The 25,780-nt window shown below is 37.3% G+C and overlaps 1 protein-coding gene across 2 annotated transcripts in view; it reads left to right on the top strand.

Moving 5' to 3' along the window:
* Window positions 1-24,715, top strand: part of MORC1 (MORC family CW-type zinc finger 1) — a 160,751-nt gene extending 136,036 nt beyond the window's left edge. Inside the window, exons 24-28 of one of the 2 annotated variants that reach the window (XM_025376524.1) lie at window positions 3,642-3,794; window positions 11,612-11,684; window positions 13,284-13,337; window positions 19,332-19,526; window positions 23,838-24,715. In XM_025376524.1, the coding sequence (XP_025232309.1) occupies window positions 3,642-3,794; window positions 11,612-11,684; window positions 13,284-13,337; window positions 19,332-19,526; window positions 23,838-23,975 (613 nt within the window). In that variant the 3' untranslated portion in view covers window positions 23,976-24,715. The remainder of the gene's footprint in view (window positions 1-3,641; window positions 3,795-11,611; window positions 11,685-13,283; window positions 13,338-19,331; window positions 19,527-23,837) is intronic. The other variant, XM_025376525.1, reaches the window with a different exon arrangement.
* The last annotated feature ends 1,065 nt before the right edge of the window (window positions 24,716-25,780 follow it).

The raw sequence follows: 25,780 nt of genomic DNA, 5'->3' as shown, positions 1-25,780 counted from the left end.
ATGAAAATTTGCTTTACAATTTAAGATTCATCCAAAAACAAACTAAAACACATTTATGTGTATGTGAGTGTGTATATGCATGTATATATTATTTCATGTAATACTTTTTGGTCTTTATGAGATTGTTGGTTTTTTTGTAATCACTGTTGACTTGTAAACACAATATGAATGTTAGAAACAATCCACAAAAAACAATCTTTTTTTGCAATAAAAAAAAATCAAAATCAGTATATTCCTTTATGTGAATTTCAAGAAACAGCAAAAATAATACGTGGAGATAGAAATCAGAATGGTGATTGCCAGAGTGGGAATGGGGTGAGGATTGACTGGAAAGTGGCTTTAACGACTTCTTGGGTGAAATGTCCCATAACCTGATCTGGGTGATGGTTTTTTTTTTTTTTTTTAGACTTTAACTTCTAAGGTACACGTGCACAATGTGCAGGTTTGTTACATAGGTATACATGTGCCATGTTGGTTTGCTGCACCCATTAACTCGTCATTTACATTAGGTATTTCTCCTAATGCTGTCCCTCCCCTGCCTCCCAGTCCCACTACAGGCCCCAGTGTGTGATGTTCCCCACCCTGTGTACGTGTGTTCTCATTGTTCACTTCCCACCTATGAGTGAGAACATGCAGTGTTTGGTTTTCTGTCCTTGTGACAGTTTGTTCAGAATGATGGTTTCCAGCTTCATCCATGTCCCTGCAAAGAACATGAACTCATCTTTTTTTATGGCTGCATAGTATTCCATGGTGTATATGTGCCACATTTTCTTAATCCAGTCTATCATTGATGGACATTTGGGTTGGTTCCAAGTTTCTAGTATTGTGAATAGTGATGCGATAAGCATACGTGTACATGTATCTTTATAGTAGCATAATTTATAATCCTTTGGGTATGTACCCAATAATGGGATTGCTGGGTCAAATGGTATTTTTAGTTCTAGATCCTTGAGGGATCGCCGCACTGTCTTCCACAATGGTTGAACTAGTTTACACTCCCACCAACAGTGTAAAAGTGTTCCTATTTCTCCACATCCTCTCCAGCACCTGTTGTTTCCTGACTTTTTAATGGTCGCCATTCTAACTGGTGTTAGATGGTATCTCATTGTGATTTTGATTTGCATTTCTCTGAGGACCCATGATGATGAGCATCTTTTCACGTGTCTGTTGGCTGCATAAATGTCTTCTTTTGAGAAGTGTCTGTTCATATCCTTTGCCCACTTTTTGATGGGTTGTTTTTTTCTTGTACATGTGTTTAAGTTCTTTGTAGATTCTGGATATTAGTCCTTTGTCAGATGGATAGATTGCAAAAATTTTCTCTCATTCTATAGGTTGCCTGTTCACTCTGATGGTAGTTTCTTTTGCTGTGCAGAAGCTCTTTAGTTTAATTAGATCCCATTTGTCTATTTTGGCTTTTGTTGCCATTGGTTTTGGTGTTTTAGTCATGAAGTCCTTGCCCATGGCTATGTCCTGAATGGTATTGCCTAGGTTTTCTTCTAGGGAGAAACAATCTTAATGGAAGAAACTTATCAAATGCATTATGAATGATGGTGATGATAAAGATGATCATAACAACAATAATAGGTATTATTTACTGAACACTTACGCTAAACATTGAGCTACATTCTTTGTATATCCTCAGTATAACTCTATGAAGTAGGCCCTATTATTATTCAACAGAACAAGAAAGAGAGGTTTAAAGAGGAATCTCCTGTGCTCTAGTATAGTACTTTTTACCCTTCAACCTCAATGCCAACGTGAATGAATCTTTAACATCCCTAAAATGGTTAAAGAAAAAGACTTCTTTAATAAAATGTCAGCATACAGGAGGTTATAACTAATGAGCATTCAGACGTTGTGTAAGTATTCTTTAACAGGCAATTAAGCATTAGTTTATATAATGTTCTTAATCTCAAAAAAATCAGCTGAAGTTAGACGGTATAATTAATGCCAAAGAGCTGTTGACAGTAGAAGCACATTCCATTTGATATAAACTGTTACCCAATTTTAAAAGATCCTCATCTTATAAACATGTAAAAGTCTCTGGAGCTGTGATCTTAATTTATGGACATCAGCATGAAAGGATTACCAAAAAAAAATGTTTTTATTACTTGACAAACAAAACCCTTCATGATCTGACCCCTACTCGCCCTCCCCAGCTTCATTTCCCATTTTGTACTGCCCCCAGACTCTTGTACTTTTTGTTCCCTATGATACTGAAAGCTTTAGTCTCATCAACAAACTGCACATCCTTACCGTGAGTTATTTTTCATGCTGCAGCCATGTATCTTTTTAAAACCTGCATCAGCTCACCTCGTTCCCATGCCTGAAAACTTCCAATGGTAGTGCCCACTCTGCTTAAAAGAAACTCTAGTTCCCTCCCCATGACCACGATGCCCTGTGATCCCAACACTGACCTCGCTCATCTCATCTCTTTCCATTTGCTTCCTGTTTACTCCACCCCAGTAGCTCTGACCATTCTTCTTCCTCTTCCAGGTCATGACTAAGTATTTCTCTCAACTGACTTGGTTCTTTTTTTGTTTGATTTCTGTGCTTTTCTCTCAGGCTAAAATAAACTTTAGTTTAAAAGTCTCTTGCATTCGTGGTTAAGTGATTTTTTTCTGTATTGTAACCACATTGCAGGTTCACTTGCCCGCTGCTTGCAGAGTCTAATTAACAAAAGCTAGGTCTGGTGTAAAGAAAGTGACTTTTTATTCCAAAGCTAGCTTAGGGGAAGAAGTACAGGCTTACTGCCTTCAGGGTACCACTTCACCTTTGGAGCAGAAAGTGAACACTTTTAAAGGGGGCCTATCATGAATGGCACCTCAGGGGAGGAGGTGAGCAGGTGTGTGGGTCCCCATGCTAGCTTGGTGCCTTATCTACTGGGCAGTAGAGTTAGCATTTCGTGGGCAGAAATAGGTTTTAAAGGTGCCTGAAAACTTTCTAGGTGGGAGAGAGTTTCGTAATGGGACTTTGGATTGTAAATCAACTGTTATCTCTGGAGGCAGTCTCCTGGTGGCTGAAAGTTCCACTCGAGCTTCTAAGCATACAGTTAGATGAACTTGCCCTCTAGGGAGTTTCTAGTGAAGGGGAGGTAAAAGGTTTTAATTGCATTTCTAAAGGACTATGTAGGAAGTGGGGAATGGGGAAATGGAGAAAAGAGAAAATAAGAAATAATAAAAAATAATAGTAACTCATTTTCTTTTTCTTAGAAAAATGGGGCTACTTGGTTACAGTATGTTTTAATTTGTTGCTTTTTAAGTATATCCATTGTAGATTTCTGCTGTATGGTTACCATGAGGCTTACAAAAAATATTCTGTAGTTGTTTAACAGGTTTCAAAAGTGTCTTTCAGCAAATGAGAGACAAGTAGTATATGACTACTGTTAAAAATAAATTATCACCAATTCCATTTAGTTGTTACTACCTAAAAACTTTGAAAAAATATGTGACTGGAATAAATATAAATTCTTCTAATTAAGAATTTGTTTCATGTAACTACAGTGGTGGCAGTTTTTAGCATTACATGTATGTTCTTGTTCTCATTTGCTGTATATGAACATTTCACTCCTTTTTGTATATTAATGTTTCTGAAATTGTTAATACCTAACATGATTTCTACTTTGAAATGATAAACCACAGCTTGCTTAATGTGCCGATGGAAGATGTGAATCTAAGTTCTGGACGCAAAGACAGAGTTTGTGTGAGTGGCAGTGATAAAGTTGCTTCTTTGCCAGCGTCGTCTCAAAGCACACCTGTCAAGGAAACAGTGAGAAAACTGAAGTCTAAATTAAGGTAAAGATGTTTACTCACATATTTCCACATGCTTTGTTTCACTTTCTAAGGAGTTACAACTCCTGTTGTTTTCCTTACTGAGTTTTAATGATACTGAATAAATTCAATGGTGTGACATTATGACTTTTCTCGTAACTATTTACGAGAAAATAGTTACGTTTGTGCTGATTTAGATATACTATGGGTTAAATGTCCCTTATAATAGAACTGGTAACTGCCTGTTGTTACATAGTTTGGCAGTATGGTAGACATTAGTCTTCTCTTGAATGTAATAAATAATTTTTACTGAATTTTCTTTCTTTTTTCCCCAACAAAGACTCTTATGACATTATATGGCCTTTTTAAAAAATCTGGGTTTTTTTGTTTGTTTTAGTTTTGGATACTGAACTTATTGAGGGAAGTTGAGTTTTGCTTGCTTTGTTCTGTGTAGAATGTTAACATTTGTGGGCACGTTATTTGAGGAATTTAAATGTCTGGGTCTCATTTCTCAAAGGATGAAGACAAGGAGAGGGAAAAGTTCATGATTCAGGGTTTTTCCAAATAGAGACTGATAATAGATGGGGGCCTTAAAATCAAGTCAAAGAAGTCTGTATACCAAAGCATGCTCTAAAATAGGTGCCATGTGGGAGGGTGGGAGGTGGGGCCAGTAGCACCACTAAATCACTGTACCTCATTGGTGGTGTTGGGATCCACAGCCTTTTGTTGGGTTTTAAAGATCTTGTGTGGGGTAAGAGGCTCTAGGCGAGAGAAAACAAACACATGCCCTACCTGGAATAGTATTTTTCCTTAGGATAGCTGCTTGATTTTTTCATCAGTGATTGACATAATCTTCCTGAAGATGAGAGTTCTCAAACAGTAGAAGCAGTTAGGAAGAAAGAGAAAGATGGAGGAGAAACTTACATAGGGACTGTAGCCTCTACTAAGGCTCAGGCTGTGGTCCCGTTTGTGAGAGGAGACTGCTAACCCCAGTAGACTTGAACCCAGTTCTACAGATGCCATGGGCTTGGTGAAAGTCTCTGTAGCAGCATCCAGGGCTGCAGGGCTATGATTATGACATGGGCATGAAGGCCCCACCTGCTGTCTCATGCCTAACAACAGTCCTGCCCCAGGAGGGAGGAAGCACTCTTGGTTACATGTGGATGGACCCACCTTGGACTTTGTAGAGGGACCTATTTTCACTACTGACACTAGGGATCCAGAGACAAGTTGTTGATAGAGCAATGAAGACAGACTGCTACATTCCAGAACACCAAGTTCTGACCACCAAATATCCCATTCTGTCTGGTTGGCAATCTTCCACTAGCCTGGAAATGGGACAAAAGCAGGCCAGACCTCAGCATGGTTCAGGCATTATAAGGTTGAAAAAGGCCACTTATCCAATGATCTAGGTAGATGTCAGTATTATACTGCTGTAGCTTACAGTATAATCCCTAAATAATGGGATTCTCTAACTAATTTCCTACACTCTGCCTGTATTTTTCTAGAAGTAGTATTTAAGGTCCTCAACTTTGAAGGTGGGTTGCTATAAATTTGAATTCTGATGTGTTACTGGTCCTAAAATTCAGGCCTATTGGTTGATCACTAAAGCATAGTAGTATACAGTAAGTTATATATGCATGTACCTGTATATATTTGAATAAATGTGAATATCATTAAAAATGTATGGCTATGACTACATATCCAATTATTTGGACATTGCTACAAGTGAACCAGGCCTTCTTAATAATAGTAACTGTCACACCAGGCACCGTGGCTCATGCCTGTTATCCCAGTACTTTGGGAGGCCAAGGTGGGAGGATTGCTTGAAAGGAGGAGTTCGAGACCAGCCTGGGCAACATAGCAAGACCCCGTCTCCATAAAAATAATAATAACAATAGCTAAACAGTAATAGTTATCAGGTTTGAACCTTTATATTTCAGGCATCCACCCACTTACTTTTTATAAATTAATTTATATTCTCACAAATTCATGAAATTGGTGTTATTTTTAAATATTGTGTATGGATGAGGAGACCGAAGCTTAGAGGAACTAACTTAACATTACAAGTCTCATGGACAATTACATAAATATTAAGGATGGGGCTGGGGTTTAAGGTGAGGCTTTCTGATTTGGAATCCCATGCTCTTAATCATATATAGTACATACCCTCTCTTCACACTAGGAGACCTATAGGTACCTGTCTGAGTGTGTTGCAGTGTGTTGCAGAGTTTGGATGCATAGCTACTTAAATTTCTTTTTCAGATAGATCAATTTTCTTTTTCAAATTCATTATTTTCCTGATTTTTTTCTTGGCTAATTTTTGTTGTCTAAGTGTAACATTTCTATTATTTTAGTGAGTTACATGTGATCAAAAAGGGGATAATCTGATTGAGTGTACTAAGACTTTAAATTGCATCCACTTCTATCATCAGGCATCACTAGAAAATTAAAATTTCCCAGAAACTATCTCTCTAATGAACAGGCAGACTCTTTACTGCTTAGAATCATCATACTGTTACCAGCTGAGCACTCTGAAAGCTGAATGTGTTAATATATCAGCTCTATTCTGTATCAGCTTACATTTTGTGTGGTGATTATTTTATTAAAAATATTCAATGATGAAAAAAATTTGGACAGATCACAGCTTTAACTAAAACAAAATGAGCTCCTTGTCATACCAGTTTTCTCTTTTGCCTTAAGCAACATGTAGTGTGTTTTCTCAAAGTTCACCAGTGAAAACAGATTTCTTGTTTTCTTTGTTAGGTATTTTGTTGTTTTTCTTGTTGTTGTTTTTGTAGTATTATTTGCTATTTTATATCTGGTCCACATGTAATTTCTTGAATTTACTAGACTTTAAGTTTTTCAAGGCATGAAGAATGTGGCTCACTGTGTACAATGTAAAGGATATAAAGTATAAAGAAATACTCAGAATTGTTTACCATATTTACCTTTCTTGTCATATGATAAAAAGAGTAGTAGTTAGAGACCTTGTAAGTGTGAAGGGTGTTCCCTCCATTTGGGCCACTTTGGACGTGACATCATCCTTATCCGTTTCCACAATGCCAAGATAGTGTCTGGCCATCTCTGTGTAATTAATGCTAACAATTAATTAAAAGTACAGTTTTTAGTGTACCTACTCATTACCTAATTTTGCTCAGTTAGGCATTTTCCTCTCTTATATTACTTCTTGCTTTTTGTGTATTCATTTGTTGACTTCCCAAATAAAGTAACATCTTTGAAAACAGATTGAATTGTCCACAGTATGTCTAACATATATCGGCATGTATTTAAATAATACTTTTAATTTAATTGAAAGGGATTCATGTAAAAAGTAGTAAGTGGTATTACTGAATGTTAAAATACTTTTAAATATTGGAGTGCAACTGAGTTAAGTTAGTGGTAAATAAGCTGAACTGGTTCCAGACTATTAAATTTTATCAGATGATCCTAAATGTTGGAGTAGTATTACATTTCAAATCTCTTTCAATAATAATAATAGCAATAATATTAGTAACAATACATATTTTTATGCACTTACTATATGCTGGGCATAGTCCTAAGGGCTTTGCATATGATAGTTCAGTCATCTTACAACAATCCTATAAATACACACTTTTATTATCCCCATTTTACAGATGAGAAAACTGAGACATGCAGAGGTTAAGTAATTTGCCTAGCACTTGCTTAGATTTGACTTCCTGGCAATCTGACCCCACAGTCCTTGCTCTTAACTGTTGAACTGTAATGCCTTGTTTTGGTTTATTGTTGTATATGTAAACTTGATAAGGCAGACTCCGTTTATTTCATTTCTATAAAAATATAAACATGCTTTTTGTTATCTTAGATTTTTAAAATACCAAAAATAAGTTTAAAAAGAAAGTCACTTTTTAACATTTCTGCCAGTTGTTAAAGGAAAAGGCCATGAAAATACATATACTAGCACTTGAGGTCTGCCAAAAAAACATTATTAGAACTGTGCCATTTCCATTTCATACTAGTCTTTTACTGAGTTGAGGAAGAAAGTTTTGGTCAACCTCCAGTAGGAGGCTTGCTCTTCTCCTTAGCCAGGACTAAGCTAATTAACTAGGTTATTGTTTAAAAAGACAAGCTGGATGCCCAGGTGACTCTATGGACTCCTGTCCATGTCTACCATGTTTAGAAAGAGTAGAGTTGTATCATCATGAGTCAAAGATTTTTCTTAGTAAAAATTATTTTGTTGAGAAAGGAATATGACTATGGAGTGAAATGGAAATAGCCCTTAACTGGAACCTTTCAAAGGTTGGCCATGATTTATAGAGATAGTGTTGATTTAGTGGTTCAGCTCACTTAATTGAACTCTATAAAAACCTCAAATTCAAACTTGCAGATATGGATGTGGATTCCACAGAAATTCAGCTGAGATGGGCATCATAGCCAAGATTCTGGATGAAAGTAACAACTTTGGACGAGATCTTTAGGATATTTATTTCTTGAATTCTTGAGAAGAAAGACAATGTTAAACAAAAACAAATTTCTGGTTTTATTATCAACTCTGGGGTTAAAATTCTGAGCAAATGCTTCAAGGGAAGGACTATTCCTGTTCCTAAGTGGGACAGAAGTCCTATTGAAATGGCAGCACTTGGTTCAGGAGTTGCCCCAGATGCATCTATTTGATGCAGTGGCTCCTAGTGAATGAATGCTGGTTTATTCCTATAATTTTGTGCTTCGTGTCTCCTGGCCCACGTTGAAATGTACTTTATGGATTCATGGCTCACTGTGTCTGTTCTAGGGGAAATCTCAAGTTTGAGGATAGAAAGAGGTTTGATAAGATGTACCCTCAAGAACAAAGAAAGTATTGCTGAAGAATATCATTAAAGAAAGGGACTCAAGACAATAAAACTGAAGTAATTTTTAAAGAGTTCTTAAGCATCTACAATCAGACCCTAAGTCTATGATTTTTGGTATCCTATAGGTTTTTACAGAATCTAATTGTTTTCCTGAATTAAATTTGCAGGAAAAGGGAAAGGCCTGTGTGTTTGTGTTTAGAGACTGCAAGTTGCTGGGTAATTTGTCCTCCTCTCTAGTCAGTCTTACAGACCAGAATCTCCAAGGGAGAAGCGATTTAGGAGCAATCTGATGTAGAAGAGAGTAAAAGGCTCAATACCAGGGAGTCCAGGAGGGAGACAGACATTGAAGGAGGGTACAGGGAACTGACTTGGGCCTGGTGGTGGGGGTGTCTTTAATAGCCAGGAAATCAGAGAAAATAGGAATAATTCCTCAATCAAAGAGTTTCCATAAAGATTGCATGAAATTATGTGTAGAAAATTATAGCAGTGCTTGGCACGATTCTAGTACTTTATAAAGAATAGTTGGATTGACTGGGTGCGGTGGCTCACAACTGTAATCCCAGAACTTTGGGAGGCCGAGGTGGGTGGATCACTTAAGCTCAGGAGTTTGAGACCAGCCTAGGCAACATGGCGAAACCCCATCTCTAAAAAAATACAAAAATGAGCTGGGTGTGGCGGTGCGTGCCTGTAATCCCAGCTACTCAGGTGGCTGAGTTGGGAGGATTGCTTGAGCCCGGGAGGCGGAGGATGCAGTGAGCTGAGATCGCACACCACTGCACTCCAGCCTCAGCAACAGAGTGAGACTCAGTCTCAAAAACAAACAAACAAACAAAAAAACACAAAGAAAAAATACTTGAATCTAACCAACTTTTTGGTCAGATATTTTACCAAAGAAAAATACAAAATTCTCTGGTGTATGGTGCCGGTGGCCTGGAATACTTCCTTCACATGCCCCCATCCACTACACTTGGCTAACTCCCACTCTTCCTTTATGGCTACTGAAATATGAGTTAGAGCCCCTTCTTCTGGTCTCCGTGATGCACCTTTCTCGTTGTCCTCCAAGCATTTATCACATGGTGTTGGAATAGCTTGCTTTGTTGTCTCTATTTCCCCACTAGACCAAATCAGTTCAGTAAGATTGTATTGGGTTCCTAGCATGGGGGCATGATGCCAGGCTCTGTGGGGCACTGAAGGTCAAAGGTGTTGTTTTAGTAGGGGTTTAAAGAATGCCTGTGGAATTAATGAGTTGAGAAAATGCAAAATGGCAAAAGATACTGTGATTTCAGTAAACATGAAATCATGTTTAAAGATGTCTATTATGTGTCTGTTTTTAGAAATAATAGTACATACGTAAGACAGTATTCAGACTATAGATGATGTTTGCTATAGATTTTGAAATAGAGATGCCAGATTGAAAGTAATTGAGAACTAATCCAGAACTTTTTTCTCTCATCAACCTTCTCCTTTGGTTTCTCCCCTTCGCTAGTAAATGCTGCCATCTAATATTTATTTGTCTAAAAGCATATTCTTAGGGGATTTCTGATTTGCTGTAAATTTAAAGACAGAAGAATTTATACTCACAATGGAAAGAACTAAATACTCTTAAAAGGTTTCAAGCCTGTGATGGGGAAAGGGATCCTGGATTTGACGAGTAGCAAGCTTAGTTTGTGTAAAAGGTCTCTCACCCCTCCTGCTCCAACAAGACGGCCATAATGTTGACCCAGGTCACCTTTCCCAGGAACTCCTGTTGCAACTTTTCTTTCTATGCCATGTGATTTCTTCTCATCTCATATACCCGGAAACCCCCGACCCCACTTTTTTTTAAATCCCATTCCTACCCCATTTATCTTCTTGCTAGCCAGACAAATAGCTCTGACGAGTGTTGTATGTCATATTTAATGTTTGGGCAATGCCAAGAATTTTCAGCTTTTTGGTTTTAATCCCCTTGAAATTATAAATGCGTATTAATACAAATAATATACTTAAAGTATGAGGAATGTAAATTGTATAAGAAAGAGCTGTTTTGTTTTTGGTTTACCATATTATTTTACAACTGGAAAGATGTTGTAAATCCCTTAGATAGTATACATGAAGCTCTTGGAACACATCAGCATTAGAATACTATGCACTTTTAAGATGTGGTGGCTATAAATTTCTAGATCTCATATTCTCCCAGGAATGAAATATGTGTCATATAGGTGATTAATCCTAGAAAAACTGTCACAGTAGAAGGATGGGTGCTACTGCCTTTTGACAAAATGAAGCACCTGTCAGAACAACGGCCACCACTATTTAGAAAGAGCAGGGTCCACGTATGATTTCTAAGAGCAGTCTTGGAGTCCCTCATGAAAAAATTACTCTGGAGACTTAAACTCTTTGGTTTTCTCAGGAAAAAAGTCAGTAAGTCTGTAGTCAGCCTAGTTTCTTCCAGGAAATTTGCAATGTTGAGTTCTTTGCAGAAGAGAACACTCAACTAGGTACAGGCCTTTCCTGGACTGGTTGTTTATGGACTGCGAGGCATTGTGAGGTTGGCTGATTTCTTTTCTTTTCTTTTTTCTCCCTCCCTCCCTCCCTTCCTTCCCTCCCTCCCTCCCTCCCTCCTTCCTTCCGTCTTTCAGTAACCTTTTTATTTTGAGATAAATATATGTTCACCTTAAGTTGTAGGAAATAATGCTGAGAGATTCCCTGTGTCCTTCACCTAGCTTCTTGCAAAACTGTAGAACAGTATCACAATCAGGATATTCACATTGATGCAGTCAAGATACAGACCAGTTCCTTCACCAGAAGGGTCCCTCCTATTGCCTTTTTATAGCCACACTCACCTTCCTCTCCCCAGTCTATGCTTTCTGAAAAACACTTTGATGTCAATTCTAAAAACAAAATGTTTGGGGGTAACTAATATTCGTCTTTGCCAGGATGTTTGATACCCAGAAGACAAATCCAGTTCTGACAGGTGAGTGCTACCTCTGTTATCCTCGTATATTGCCATATCTGCTGTGCTTGTATTCCTAGGGAGATTCTTCTGTATTTTTTTCCTGAGTATCAGCTACCATCAGAATTGGAAGAACCTGCATTAAGTTGTGAGGTGAATTGTTTTTTATTTTTTATTTTTTTGAAACTGTGCGGGAATGATAGAATATCCTGAATTTAATCCTCAGTGAAGAAAAATGTAAAGTGTTTCCAATAACAGGACCTAGAATGGCTTAAGTGAATGAAGATGAACATCTTTACACCAAATGGTGATTCGTAATTAAACCTATATTTGAAATCATTGTGACTGTGAGTTACATAAGGTGGAAAAGATCTTACAGACAGATAGTTGCAGAGATGAAAAGAAACAGGATGTAGTCCCTGAGTTCCCTCTCCCCCACCAAAAACAAAGTTTCTGTTCCTTAGGTACACCTCATCAGCTGCTTATTATGAGGAGCTGAGCTGCGGATTGGGTAGGTCAGGCACATTAGGTATCCAAAGCACTCATCTTACTGGAATCACCAAGACATCACTGAGATAGATGAAGAAAATTGTGTCGACCAAACCTCCTCTCAGAAACAGTACCAGATGTGATTGGAAAAAAATCTTCCAACAGCTACTTGGGGTGCAAAGAGTAAGCCTCACATCTATGGGCTATGCTTCAGTAACAATGAGTAGTCTACAAAGGGCTCGCGCAGGGCTGCGGTGAAGTTGAGTGAGGTGCGCATGCCTGACAAGCAAGCTGCTCAGCAGAAGTGGAGGGAAGAGCTGCCTAGTGCAGGAGGATGGGAGGTCTCTTCTCCATCTCCATGCTCACTGTTGCCTGTGGAGATGATGGATATAGTTGGTATTGGTGAAAACAGCACAAATTATGAATGCAAGAAGGACTATATGAGTCTGATCCTGGGCACCATCCCTAATTTTCTAGTCTGTAATCATTGTTTCTGCCTCTTTACCCTCTACTGTCACCTCATCCTCTCCCATGGGGCTTCTGATTCCACAGCTGAACTATGACTGTTCTTGTCAGGGCCACCAGTGACCTCTTGATAAGTGCAGTGTCACTTTTACCTGACCTGTCAGAGGCCTTCAACCCAGGTGACCACTTTCACCTTCTTGAAGCACCTTCTTTTTGTAGCTCCCTTGACTGCACACTGCCCATTTTTTTTGCTTTCCTCTCTCCCATCTTCTTTGTGGCAGCTCCTATTGTATGTGGTTTCTCAGTGTTGGCATGTCTAAGGCTCGTTCCTGGGCCACTTTCTTTTCTCTATTAAATGCTGTTTGTAGGTGACCTCATCTAATCTCTAACTTTAAAACATTAATACTACCCCCTACATGCCAGTGACTTCCCCATCTGTTTTTCTGGCGCTCCCTTCCAAGAAACCTGGACTCCAGCTGCCCTCTTGACATCTCCCTTTGAATATTTATTATTTTATCGCTTCATTTTTCTTCACCTTGGTTTCTGTATCTGTACAGTTTTTTTAACTGTGCTGTATTCATTTATGTAAGCTGACTTAATCCTTTTTTGGAAGGAAGTAAACTGTAATTTAGTTAATTAATTGAATTAGACTCAGACTTAAAAGGCCCATAGTGCCAATGTTGGCCAGTTCTAGACTTTGATGCTTTTTATACTCAATGCTTGCATGATATAACTCTGCTGTAGACAGCAGATTCTCTAAAAGCTAATATCCTGTTCTATTATCATTTATGAAAACAGCTGGAGCAGTGCCCAGAGCATATAAACAAAAAGCTGAAAATGTGTTTCAACCAGGTAAGCATCCTTTCAGTATCGCCATTTATATTCTAAATGATCCTGTGTTCCAAAGGATAAATAATGTACATTTCCAAATGTTAGGTTTGAAAGGAAATCAAATTTGCATTCACTTATCGAGACTTATATTAATGTATAGCGTATCAGATGTCATAAAGCAATATCTTTTTGAATTTTAAGATACTAACATTTCTATAACATAAAGCTATGAAACACTTGGAATAGGACTGTATCTTGAATAGGAAACAGGACATTCTGAGCTTTTAAGAAATATTTTCACTGAATCCTCAAAATGCTAGACTGAAGCATAAATTTTAGATTCAAGTTTTAAGTTATTTCAAACAATTTGATATCTGAGTTTTTTAATTACCTTAGCAATAGTTTTTTAAGTTAGTGATTTTTCCATTCTAAAAGTAGACATAAAGGTAATTAATGCTAATATAAGAAGTAAAAGCAGTTTTTAAAAATTCATCCATAGCCTCAAACCATTCCAAGATCACTGATACTAATATTTTTGTGTATTTCCTTACAACCTTTCTCTTTCTCTGGGTAGATGTTTTTTAACAGTTATCAATACTGTGTATCTGGTCCTTAAGGATTTCCTGGGGGAGAAAGAGTCCAGAGTGCCCTTCAGTTCTACTACAGAAATATCTCAAAAAATCATATGCCCTCAAATCCCTTATTTTACTCTTAAAAAAAAAAAACCCTGGGACTCCAAGTTGTGAATTTGGCCAAGCTGACATAGGGGATGAATGTTGGAGCCAGGATGGCCATGAAGGTTCCCAGATTCATCGCACAGGCCAGAGTAGCCAAGAACTTTGACACCAGGATCATACTGAAATGTTGGGTCTTTGTTGACACTTTACCTGTGCTTTGTCACCTAGCCACCAGCTCCATCATTAGTGCAAACATTAGCATCTTCTTCTGTATGCTTATGTTTACAGCCATCTTTGGAAAGCTCTCATAACATGAAAATCTGTAAAGATGAAGAGGTGACTGGCACTTCTTGGAGTTGTGCAAAGAATGACTCTAAGCAGAGACACTGCCTCATTCATAGTTTTTATAGCTAATGGAGTACATTTGCATTTGATCTTAGCCAAAAGTCCAAGAAGCAATTATAATGGAAGACATCTGAATATTCTTGTGTTATAATTGAAAAAGAATGGTGAAATAAATTCCCCAGAGACGTACGATGAGGCAAACTTGACAAGTAGAACCTAAACCATATTCCTTCTTACAAAGACAGTCTTAAAGTTCAGACTGGGCCTAAATTTAACAACCCTTGTTGATAGGTTTGCCTTTGATGTTTCTATCAACTGGATGGTGATAAACAACTGGAAATGAAAGAGGGGGGTGTAGTTATTGGTCTCCCATTACTGTTCAACTAAAAAGTCAATTTATTTTCTGAATAAAATTTTGCTGAAAAAGTAATAACTGAACATTTTCAGTTTGAAGTTACTTGTCAACATTTCCTAACAAGAATAAAAGACAAAGTTTACTTTCAATATATTTTGATGCTGTTCTACCACTAATATTATTTTCATCAATAATGTAAAACTGGGATTAATTGATTGAGAGCCACTAGAGCCAGGCACTGAACTAGGTCTTTTCTACATTAACTCACAACTTTGGTAGGTAGGTACCACTATCTCTTTCAGTAATGAGGAAATAGAGATTCAGAAAGATAATATTCCAGTGTCATGATCAGATTCAGAATTGGAACCCTGATTTTCCCACTCCAAAGTTCTTTTCATTCTACTTTTTTTTTCAACTTTTTTTGCCCACCCCCTCTATTTTTGTGTTGCTTTGTTTTTGTCTTGAAATAGGATCTTGCTACATTGCCCAGGCTTGTCTTGAACTCATGGGTTCAAGCAATCCTCCTGGCTTAGCCTCAGAGTGGCTAGGATTACAGGCTTGTACCACCACACCGGGCTATTTCATCTTATTCTCATCCAGACTTTAATACTTCATCTTTGTGATAGAGGTCTCATGTTTTACTTGCAATAAGTATATTACAACTTCTCAACCTGTTGGTGTAGAAGAATTATTTTTAACTGGCTGGAGACCTGACATTACATCATGAGACATATATGGAGGAGATGCTGACAGTGATATATTTATGTGGGGTGTGTGTGGTAGATGGGTTGGCTTGTTGGCCCACCAGGAATTCATTGTCCTAACTGAAAGTCTGTGGCAGTCAGCTTGAGGAGCTTATCAGTAAGGCTCCTGGATCTTCCTGTAGCTCTCCATTTACTGGCTAGGGTACTCTGATTTGAATACACTGTAAAACTTATAAATGTGCTAAGAATTATACTGTCATATAGCTTTTTATCCAAGCTTATATATACCCTTTTATATCTGTTTCTAAATATTTTTTCCAATGTCTACACCATTAGTAATGGAGCCAGAGTGAATAAGATACGTGTTTATTCAGGGTGAACAGTGTTAGCGTAGATGATGAGCTGTATCCCCTTAACATGCAGGGCAAGTCGGGTTCAAAAAATCAAAGCAAGATAAACAGTCAGGAGACCAGAAGTTTCTGTTGAAATGAGATCTTGTAAGCGAAACACAGAACAACTTGACTGAAGGTGTGTACATTTAATGAAGAGAGCCACATCACAGCATAGGAGAAACTTACATAAGTCACAGGCTTCCTTGGTCACAACTGTGGTTTTCATAACTACTATTGTAGTAGTAGCTGATTCATAATGGCACTGGTGGTCCTGCATCACCTGACTCAAACCATCATCTTTTATTCTTTCCTCAGAAGCCGTCTGTTCCAGCTAAAATGAGTGCCCCAGAGTTGTTCCAACTTACTTACACTGGTCTACCTCTGAGCCTTTCCCCTCCTGATAGTCCCCAAAATACTCCTATCCACTCTCCCAATACACAGTCGGCCTCTTGAAATCCTTCCCCTCTGAGCTTGGTCAATATTATCTTTTACGTGAAGACTCTCAGTTTCTCCATGAGAAATTAATCTTGACCTATCTGTGTTCTGGGAGAAAGTTAAAACTTTGTTTAGCATTAATTAACATTTCTACCTTATAATAGTTTATTGTATTTCATTTTCTCCTCAGTTAGATGATAGAATCCTTGAAGTTAATAATTCTGTCATCAAACTCTGTATTCTAGCAGCATGCAACCAGTGCCTTTGAATGCATCTGGATCTTCATAGTTACATGTTGAATCAAAGTCGATTGTTTCTGCTTTAGTGCCTGCCAACATAAAAACTTAAATGAATATTCCTGTTTGTATGCTACAAAATCTATAGATGTTGTAGGCCTTCCTTCCTTTGCACAAACTCATTAGGATTTTGGAGCTGTGAAACTGCTAGAGCTCCTACTCTTTGAATTCAAGGCAGAAAATTAAAATCTCAGTTAAATATCCTTTCTTTCAAATACTAATTCCATTCTGAATTAATGTAGTTCGGAAAGAATTTGGTTTGTGATCTGCAGATAGTGGGTTTAACCAGCAGAACTAAGCCTCTCATCTTGCTACAATTGTTTTCTCACCTTAATTAAAATGTTAACACAAAAAAAAGCTAATACAACTAGATGTCCTTTTACACTGAGCTTGAAAAGTTGTCAAAATCGTTACCTTTCATAGAAACTTCCTGGAGAGGTTAGCAGAACCTCCTGGAGAGAAAGGGAGGAGAGTAAACCAAAAAGCTGGCCTGTAGTATTTGACAAAAACATAGTTTACTGGTTACTAAAAGGTAAACTTTCAGAGACTGAATGACTTTGTAGTGTACTATATAAACATTCTTGGTCTCATCTCGTATTAATAGTGTCGAGGCTTTTTGTTTTTGCTTTTTTCTTTTAATTTCAAAATAATTATAGATTCATAGGAAGTTGCAAAAATAATACAGAGAGGTCCTGTGTACTCATCGCCCAGTTTCCTCCAGTACATAATTATGCATAATTATGGTACGATATCAAAATGAGGAAATTGAATTTGGTAAAATGTGTGTGTATAGTTCTATGTCATTTCATCATACATGGAAGTTTGTATAGCCATTACCGAAACGAGGGTGCAGAATTCTCATTACCATAAGTATCTCCCTTATGCTACCTTTTTATAGTCATATCCACTCAGCCCTTCCACAATCAACTGTAACTCCTGGCATCCAATAATCTGTTCTCCATCTCTATTGCTTTGTCTTTTCAGGAATGCTGTAGAAATGGAATCATATGTATATGTCATTTGACAATTGCCTTTATTCAGCATCACTTCAGGTCCATTTAAGTGTGTCAATAGCAGGTTCCTTTTTATGGCTGATTTGAGCAATACTGTTGTTTTTTCAAATAATATTTCCATAATGTTTGCCGTTTTTGATATTTCTTTGATTTGTTTTGGTTTATTTTACTGTGGCTTTTATTTTTATGAAAAAAGTGTTTTCTGACTATTATTCAGCATGGCAAAAGCTGTAACATTCTAGAGTTCTGAAAACTGTGAGTGGCTAGTGACATGTGAACTGTATGTAACGCTGTTCTCCTTATTCCAGCTGAGTTGGATTATTCCTCCTACGCTACCTTCAGGCAGTAGATGTCTCTCCCTGGGTTTGCCTGCAGCCTCTATAGGAAGCATCTCTGAAGCTTCCTGGTGGAGGTGGTGGTTGCCTTAGTTTTAAGGCATCAACTTGTAGGTTGAATTAAAGATGTTCAAAAGTGGATTCCCTTCCAGGATCTTTAAATATAGCCTGGGTTTCAAGGCAGGATTTACCCATGTGTTTGAAATTCCCTTGCTGTGAGTGCTGCATTATCTGCTGTCCTGAATCCCTGCTATTTAGTGCCTTACTTGTGGGCACAAGGTCCTTATCTTCCATAGGATTTATTTGCACACTTGTATTATCTCATGCTGTAGACTAGAGAGTTCTTGAGGGCAAAGACTGTACCTTATATATCTCCACATCATCTATAATCAAATGCAGTGCTTTCGAGTTAGGAACTAGTTAGTGAATATTTATTAAACAGAATTTCCTACATGTAGGGATTTTCGCTTGCTTGTTTAAAGGATTTTGTAGAAAAAGGGGAAATTTGTGAGGTCAGTGAGTGCTAAAGGAGATGATGTGGACATCAGAGAAGGGTCTGCACATAGTCAATGTAGTGGAGGGTCTGAAGAGGGAAAGGTAGGCCCAAAAGACAAATGAGGCTACCTCACCACTTTCTTGGCAACCCAGTCATGTTAGAACACAGAAATCTCCTTATTACATAAACATCCAAATGCTTATCAAAGTGGAATTTGCCCTGTATCTCTTTTCTCAGAATATCACTTGGCCTTCTAGAAATGTTTATACAAGCAATTAATGTCATTCTGAAACCGAAGCATTTGGCCTCTCCATTACCTCTTTCTACTTCATGAGTACCTCTGGCACAGCATGAAATTTTGGAACACAACCAAGATTCTTCAATTAATGAGGGTCATATATATAACTGCCTGTACTTTTTGTATCATGGTAAGGAACCCAAAGAGAGAGAACAGGAATTCCTCTTTCTGTAGTTTCTGTGCTTTCTAGATGCTACGGCCTTGCCTTACAAGTAACACTACATCATCTGCCAGACAGCCCCAGGTGGTGGGCCATTCTGTCATTGCCTGTGAATTACTGGTGTTGCGGAGAGGGAGTCACAGGCACCTGCTCATTTTGTGCCTTAAATAATCTGGTGATCACCATTGGGAGAACAGATTCAACTTTTACAAGGTTTCTTCTTCATTCCAGAGCAGAGGTCTCCAAACTCACTGTCATGTGTCTCTTTCCTCCTCATAATTACAATTACTGAAATATTATACATTTTTCTCTTCTTAGTCTTCCATCAGAGTGTATGTAAGTTCCTTAAGGGTATCAACATTTCCTAAATTTAGACCACCTGTAGTACTTACCTACAAAGTTGACACTTGGTGCATGTAGGCAGAGTTGGAATATGAAATTGTCTAGTGATACTAGGGGGAAAGTAATATTTTAAAAACATGCTAAAACTGTTTTTAAAACATTCCCAGATACAGAATACTTACATGGTCCAATATGAAAAAAAAATAAAGAGGAAATTGCAGTCCATTATCTATGATTCAAATACAAGAGGAATACATAATGAAATCTCTGTGGGGCAATGTGAAAATAAAAGAAAAATCTCTGAGGATGAGTTGAAGAATCTTCGTATAAAACTGGCACTATTGTTGCAGAAACTTCAACTGGTGAGTGAAAAAATTGTATTTGAGCAGTAGGAGTAGACTCTCCGGAACGAGAACTCAGCTAACTTCTCTTAACATTGTCATTCACTTACTGACCTGGACAAGTCACTTAAGTCAGTCCTTTCTCTCCACATAAGGATTTCAAAATCCTAAATAAATGAATTGTGAAAGCATATATTAGAACATTTAGAAACTTTGTGTTCTTTCGTATCTTTTGTTTGTTTGTTTTGTTTTGTTTTGAGACGGAGTCTCGCTCTGTTGCCAGGCTGGAGTGCAGTGGCGCGATCTTGGTTCACTGCAACCTCCGCCTCCCGGGTTCAAGTGATTCCTCCTGCCTCAGTCTTCCAAGTAACTGGAACTACAGGCGCACGTTCTTTTGTATCTTAATTCAGAATCTTTGCTTGTGCTGTTGGTATAGCATGATCACCTTTGGTGTCCCCTTAATAACATGTGACCAGTAGGTAATTTTTTCAGTTTTTTCAGACAGCGAAATATTTTACTTTACTTTTATTTTAATGCATAAATAAAAATAAACCCTCTTAATCTTAGAGGACAGTTTGGGAGAAGTCAGGAAACATCATGTAAGTATGGATTACTGTCAGTTTTGTTTGTGTGTTTTAATGTATAAAGAATTGAGTTATGTGATAGGTTGAACTAATGAGGAAGAGCCCGTCTTCTGTAATACATGGAAATGCTGCATACAATACAACAAAACTGAAAATACATGTAGTCAAGATTGAAAGTCTTCCTGTGGATTCTAGAAGTAAATTGAGAAATCCAAGCCAGAACAGTGAGCCTGGGGAGCCTGTGGCATTTTGTCCTCAAATATAGGCCCTGAGTGCTGGAACAGGAGACAGAGCCTTCATGGGCCACGGAAGGTGAGGGGACAGGAACTGGGACCCTTATGGAGGATTGGCTAGAGGATTAGATTGCCTGGCCCTTGAAAGGGCTGGGGAGAGACAAGGAAACTCGCCATACATACATCTGTATAACGTGTGAAGAACATGGACCTTGAAGCCAAACTGCCTGGGTCTCAGTCCTGGTTGTAAACATTTAAAAGTGGGAGTCCTTTCCCACTTCAAAAAAATAAATCTTTTAATTCATCTGAAATTTATATTAAGTACAAGACAAAATGCAGAAAAGCTTTTTTTGTTGTTGTTTTTTTGCTTAATTTAAGTATATTGCCAAAAGTCCCTCTGCCCTTTGATGGTCTAGGCAACAGTTAAAATGTTATGTTATTAAAATTTAAAAGGATGTTTAATACTAATTTTTATATAAAGGTAATTGTATGTGTGCTTCTATCAACCATAGCGCTTCAGCCAATTTGTCTAGTTTATTTATTGCTATGAGAGTAGGATTTCAGTAGAGCTCCTTTTGGTTCTTGTGGCTGTGAAGGATGCCAAATGTTTTCATGTGTTGAAAGTCTGGTATGGAGCCTAGCACATGGTAGTGTTTCAGTGACGATTATTGTTTCACTTAACAAGTAAACTAGAAAGACCAAAGAAATTCTGTATCCTTGAGATTGAATACCACTTCCTGACTATTAAACAGGTTTATAAAATAATTGACTTTCATAATAGCAAATCCACATTTGGCTAAGAAAAACTGAAAGAATAATCATTTACTACTCCTCTGCCAAACCTCTAGGTTCTTAAGCAGCAGCCAGAGTAACCATACTAATTTAATTTACTGTATTCATAAAGTTTGGTAGGCGGGTGAAGGGCTTCAGCCAGCAGAGTATGAAACTCTTTTGCCTAGTCTCAGTGGAGAGGCACTTAAAGGGCTCCTGCCCAAATGTATTACTCTCATCCCCCGACATGAAAGTTCTATTTCACAGTCTCTGATTGCCAGAGCCACTGCAGTAGAGTACAGCAGAGAATCGAGATGAGGGACCCAGAGCAGATAGAGGTGGGGCAGGCACATGAAGAAGCCGAGCATGGAAATAATGTAGCATCCTGGAAGAAGTTTAGTCCACCAGGCAGAGGATAATAGCCAAAAGATCAGATTATATCTAACAGGACGAGAAGTGCTTTGTGTCAGGGTCACAGGGCATTCTTCAGGGTCAGCGAATATTTGGAAGTCAAGGTAAATATCAGCATCATTGTAATCCATCTGTAGGAACAGTATCCCAGTCAAAAGCTGGAACTCAGTACAATTCAGCCTTGTTAGAGCAAATCTATGGTAGAGGGAGTAAAGCTGAAGCACATTTTATGGAACCAGAGAAGAGATGCAGAGGCAAGGTTAATGGTGCTAGACACTTAGTGCTGGGATTGCTTCTGAAAGGCCCTTCCTAAAAAATCCTCTTATCTATCCGCTCAGTTGGAGAGTTAGTTGATGCCATAGTTGGGCCCAAGGGAATGAGATTTAGATCAGTCAGCCAAGAGGGAACATTCAAGGGGAGCTCAAACAGTTTGTGGAAAAATGGGATTAAAAGTTAAAAGTAAAAATGTAAACTTTATTTTTCAACATAATCTCCATCAAGGTCAAGACACTTATGTAAACAATGGCAGCAGCCTTTCAGTCCATCTCTAAAGATCTAAGAGTTCTTGGAATTTAACCATGTTAATGCTGTCTTTTTTACATTATTAAAGAAAAATGGATGCCCTTTACAGATTTTTTTAAAAGATTTTTTTAAAAAGAAGTCAGAAGGAGTCAGATCAGGACGATAAGGTATGCCTAATGATTTCCCGTCAAAACTCTCACAAAACTGCCCTTGTTTGATGAGAGGAATAAGCAGGAACATTGTCAGGGTGGAAGAGGACTCTGATGAAGCTTTCCCAGGCGTTTTTCTATGAAAGCTTTGGCTAACTTGCTCAAAACACCATTATAATAAGCTGGTGTTATTGTTCTTTGGCCCTCAAGAAAGTCAACAAGCAAAATGCCCTGAGTATCCCAAAAAACTATTGTCATGACCTTTGCTCTTCACCAACCACTGTTGCTTTGACTGGACCTCTTCCACCTCTAGGTAGCCATTGCTTTGTCTTCAGGATCATACTTGCAAAGCCACATTTCATCTCCTGTTACAGTTTTTTGAAGAAATCCTTCAGGATCATGATCCCATTTGTCTAAAATTTCCATTGAAAGCTTTGCTCTTGTCTGTAGCTGATCTAGGCACAGTGGTTTTGGCACCCATTGGGTGGAAAGTTTGCTCAAGTTTAATTTTTCAGTCAGAATTGTGTTAGCTGAACTACTTGAGATGTCTGTGGTGTTGGCGATTGTTTCTGCTATTAATTATCATCCGTCTTCTCCAGTTAGAGCATGAACAAGATTAGCTTTTTCATTGCAAAGGGATGTGAACAGTCTGACACTGCCAGCTTCCTCTTCAACATCATCTCATCCGTTCTCAAGTTATCCGTTTATAAACTGCTGATTTCTCTGTTTTTAAAAATTACTTGCCATAGTCCTATAGCCCCCTGAGTCTAATCTCATCCTTCTGTTATAGGCTCTCTGTTGGGGACATTGTCCCCATAAACTTTTCGTAAAGCATGAATGATTTTACCGTTCTTCCACCCAAGTTTCACCATACATTTGATCTTTGTTCTTGCTTCAATTGCAGCAGAATCCATGTTGGTCTGATAGTGGCTTCTTTCAAACTGGTTATCTTATCCTTTTAGTGCCTCAAACCACATCCTGGTCAAATATGTCATAACAACTTAGTGTGAGTTTATTTTTGTTCAAAAATTTTGAAATCCGTGCCTACATAGTTTTTTCATAATATGCATTTTCCATGAACTTTTTGAAGACCCCCCCTCACACGTCTAACTGTTCATTGGATCAAGAAGCCCAGGAAAGGAGAGCATGAAATCGCCTCAATAGGGAGCTGAGTAAAAGAGAGAAAGGGAGGATAAAGAGAAGGAGACAGACCAGGGTAGTAAGCCAAGAACTGAGGGAAAAGACACTGCAATGGAAATAGAAGAAACAGAGAAGACAAAATTTGGCTACTTGTCTATTTTTTTCCTATAAGGCTAAAGATTCATTAATTTTAAAAATAGGAGATGACAGCCTATAACAGAGAAGGATGAGATTAGACTGAGGGGGCTTTAGGAATATAGCAAGTAATTTTTTAAAAAGAGAAAAAACAGTTGTACTAACTTCCACTAAAGAATAAAAAAATGAACCAAGTTTCTAACCACTTGTTAGCATAAAATGACATTAAATGAGAAAACATTTTGAACGGTTAAAAGCATGATTCAAATGTAAGGTGGCTTTTGTTGCAGCAGGAGTCATAGGGAAGACTGTTAGGAAGCTGCCCAAATTACAGGAATAAGCTCTACAGCTTCTTTCCGTAGTGTGACTGTTGCTTCTCTTTTCCAGGGTGGTCCAGAAGGTGACCTGGAGCAGATTGACACTTATTTAGAAGCTTTGCTTAAAGAAGATAATCGCCTCCTCCAGAACAATTTAAATAAAGTGACTATAAATACAAGACATAGACTCCCTTTAGAAAAAAAATGAAAAGATTCCTGAAAATTAAGTCAGAGAAGGTATTCCCTTTTAAAAAATGCTGATAAGAAAATTAGAAGATTCTTTTAAAAATTTTTCTTTTTTGTTGTTACTGTAAAGTCTATTCTGTTTAACAATAAGAAATAAGAAATAATTTTTTTCGAATAAGAAAATTGTACACTCTAGAAATGGAGACCAATTTACAATTTATATATCCCCTAATCCTATTGTCTAAATCTTCCTTTTCTTTCAGAAATATTAATAATATTTAGAGTTCTCTAATTTTCTTGTGAGCTACTGAAAAAAATGAAAATGTCACTCAAGCTTAAATTTTGTTATTCCTTAAAATATTGTTATTGTAATTTTGTTATTCCTTAAAAAAATTTAAAGGCAGATGTTTTCAAAATCAATATGCAAAGGACTAGAGACTCACCTCCTCTTGAAGATGTTGAAAAAGAAAGACTTTATGCCCTTTCTCCACTATAGCCAACACTCAGTAAAGCAGAAAGTACAAATCCTCTCAAAACTGAGATATAGCTTATATAATTTTATTATTTTGTCATAGTAAAATAATAAATCTCCTAAGCATAATATGTATACATATTACACATAGGTAAAAATTGTTGTTTTACATTTACATATACATAAAGAAGCATGTTTTTACACTTTTCTTGATAAGTGGTTGGTTTTTGTTCAGAAATGTCTGAAACTTTAGACAAAAATAATAAAACATTTAATATTCATTTGTGAAACTGTATAATTTTAATTTATGTATATGAACATAGCAAAAGCCTGGAACATGGAAATGGAATATGGTAAACTCTTTATTTCATTTTTGCCTTTAGCCACTTAAATACTCTTCTCAAGAGGCATGTTTTTACCAGTTACTTGTAAATCTATCCGCAATCAGTTATCTGTAAAACCATATATATCATGATATAGCTATAGATATGGATGTAATGGCATCCAAAAGATGGGGCTGTTGCTTTTTCCACTCAATATACCTTCAAGATCATTCCATATTGAGACCAATACATGTAATAATACATATGTATCGAGAGATAATGAGATAACCTCTCATTATCTTCAGCTGCTCCTTATTATTTCATTCAATGGAAATACTAAATCTGTTTAACCATTTCCTTATCAATGCATGTTTAGGTTTTTATTGTTCGTTTGGATTTACATATGCACAACAGTGAATATCCTTATAAATTTGTTCATTTCACACAGGTACAATTATGTCTGTCAAATGTCTCAGCAAACGAATTTCTGGATCAAAGGGTATATGCATTTTATTGTGAATAGATATTGCCTAATAGCACTTTGAAAAAATTGTGTTAGTCTACACTCCTACAGCAATGTATGAGTTCCTGTTTCCTCACACCTTCACCTACCTGGTGGATTACAAGATTTTCTTATCTTGCTGATCAAACAGGTGAAAAGTGGTATATCCTTGTAGTTTGAACATACATTTCTTATACTTTGAGTGTGATTGAGCATCTTTTCATATGTTTAAAAGTCATTCAGATTTTTAAATTTGGACTTTGTCAATTTTTCTACTTGGTGGTGGGTATTTTTCTTATTGATTTGTAAGAACTATCTTCACAGTAGGGATATTATCTTTTTTATGTGATATATATTACAGATATTTTCTAACAAACTTTTAAGTTTTGTTTTTATGGTGTTTTGAGTCATCTGGGATTTTTTAAAAGATTATGATTGAATTTCCTTTTGTTTATGGCTTCTATGGTCATATTTAGAGAGGACTCTCCCATGCTAAAATTATAAAATAATTTTGCTTTGTTTTCTTATAG

This window comes from Theropithecus gelada, chromosome 2, assembly GCF_003255815.1.
Source record: "Theropithecus gelada isolate Dixy chromosome 2, Tgel_1.0, whole genome shotgun sequence".
Classification (NCBI taxonomy): domain Eukaryota; kingdom Metazoa; phylum Chordata; class Mammalia; order Primates; family Cercopithecidae; genus Theropithecus; species Theropithecus gelada.
The sequence above is the reverse complement of the archived record's forward strand: the minus strand, read 5'-3'. Positions and strand labels throughout refer to the sequence as shown.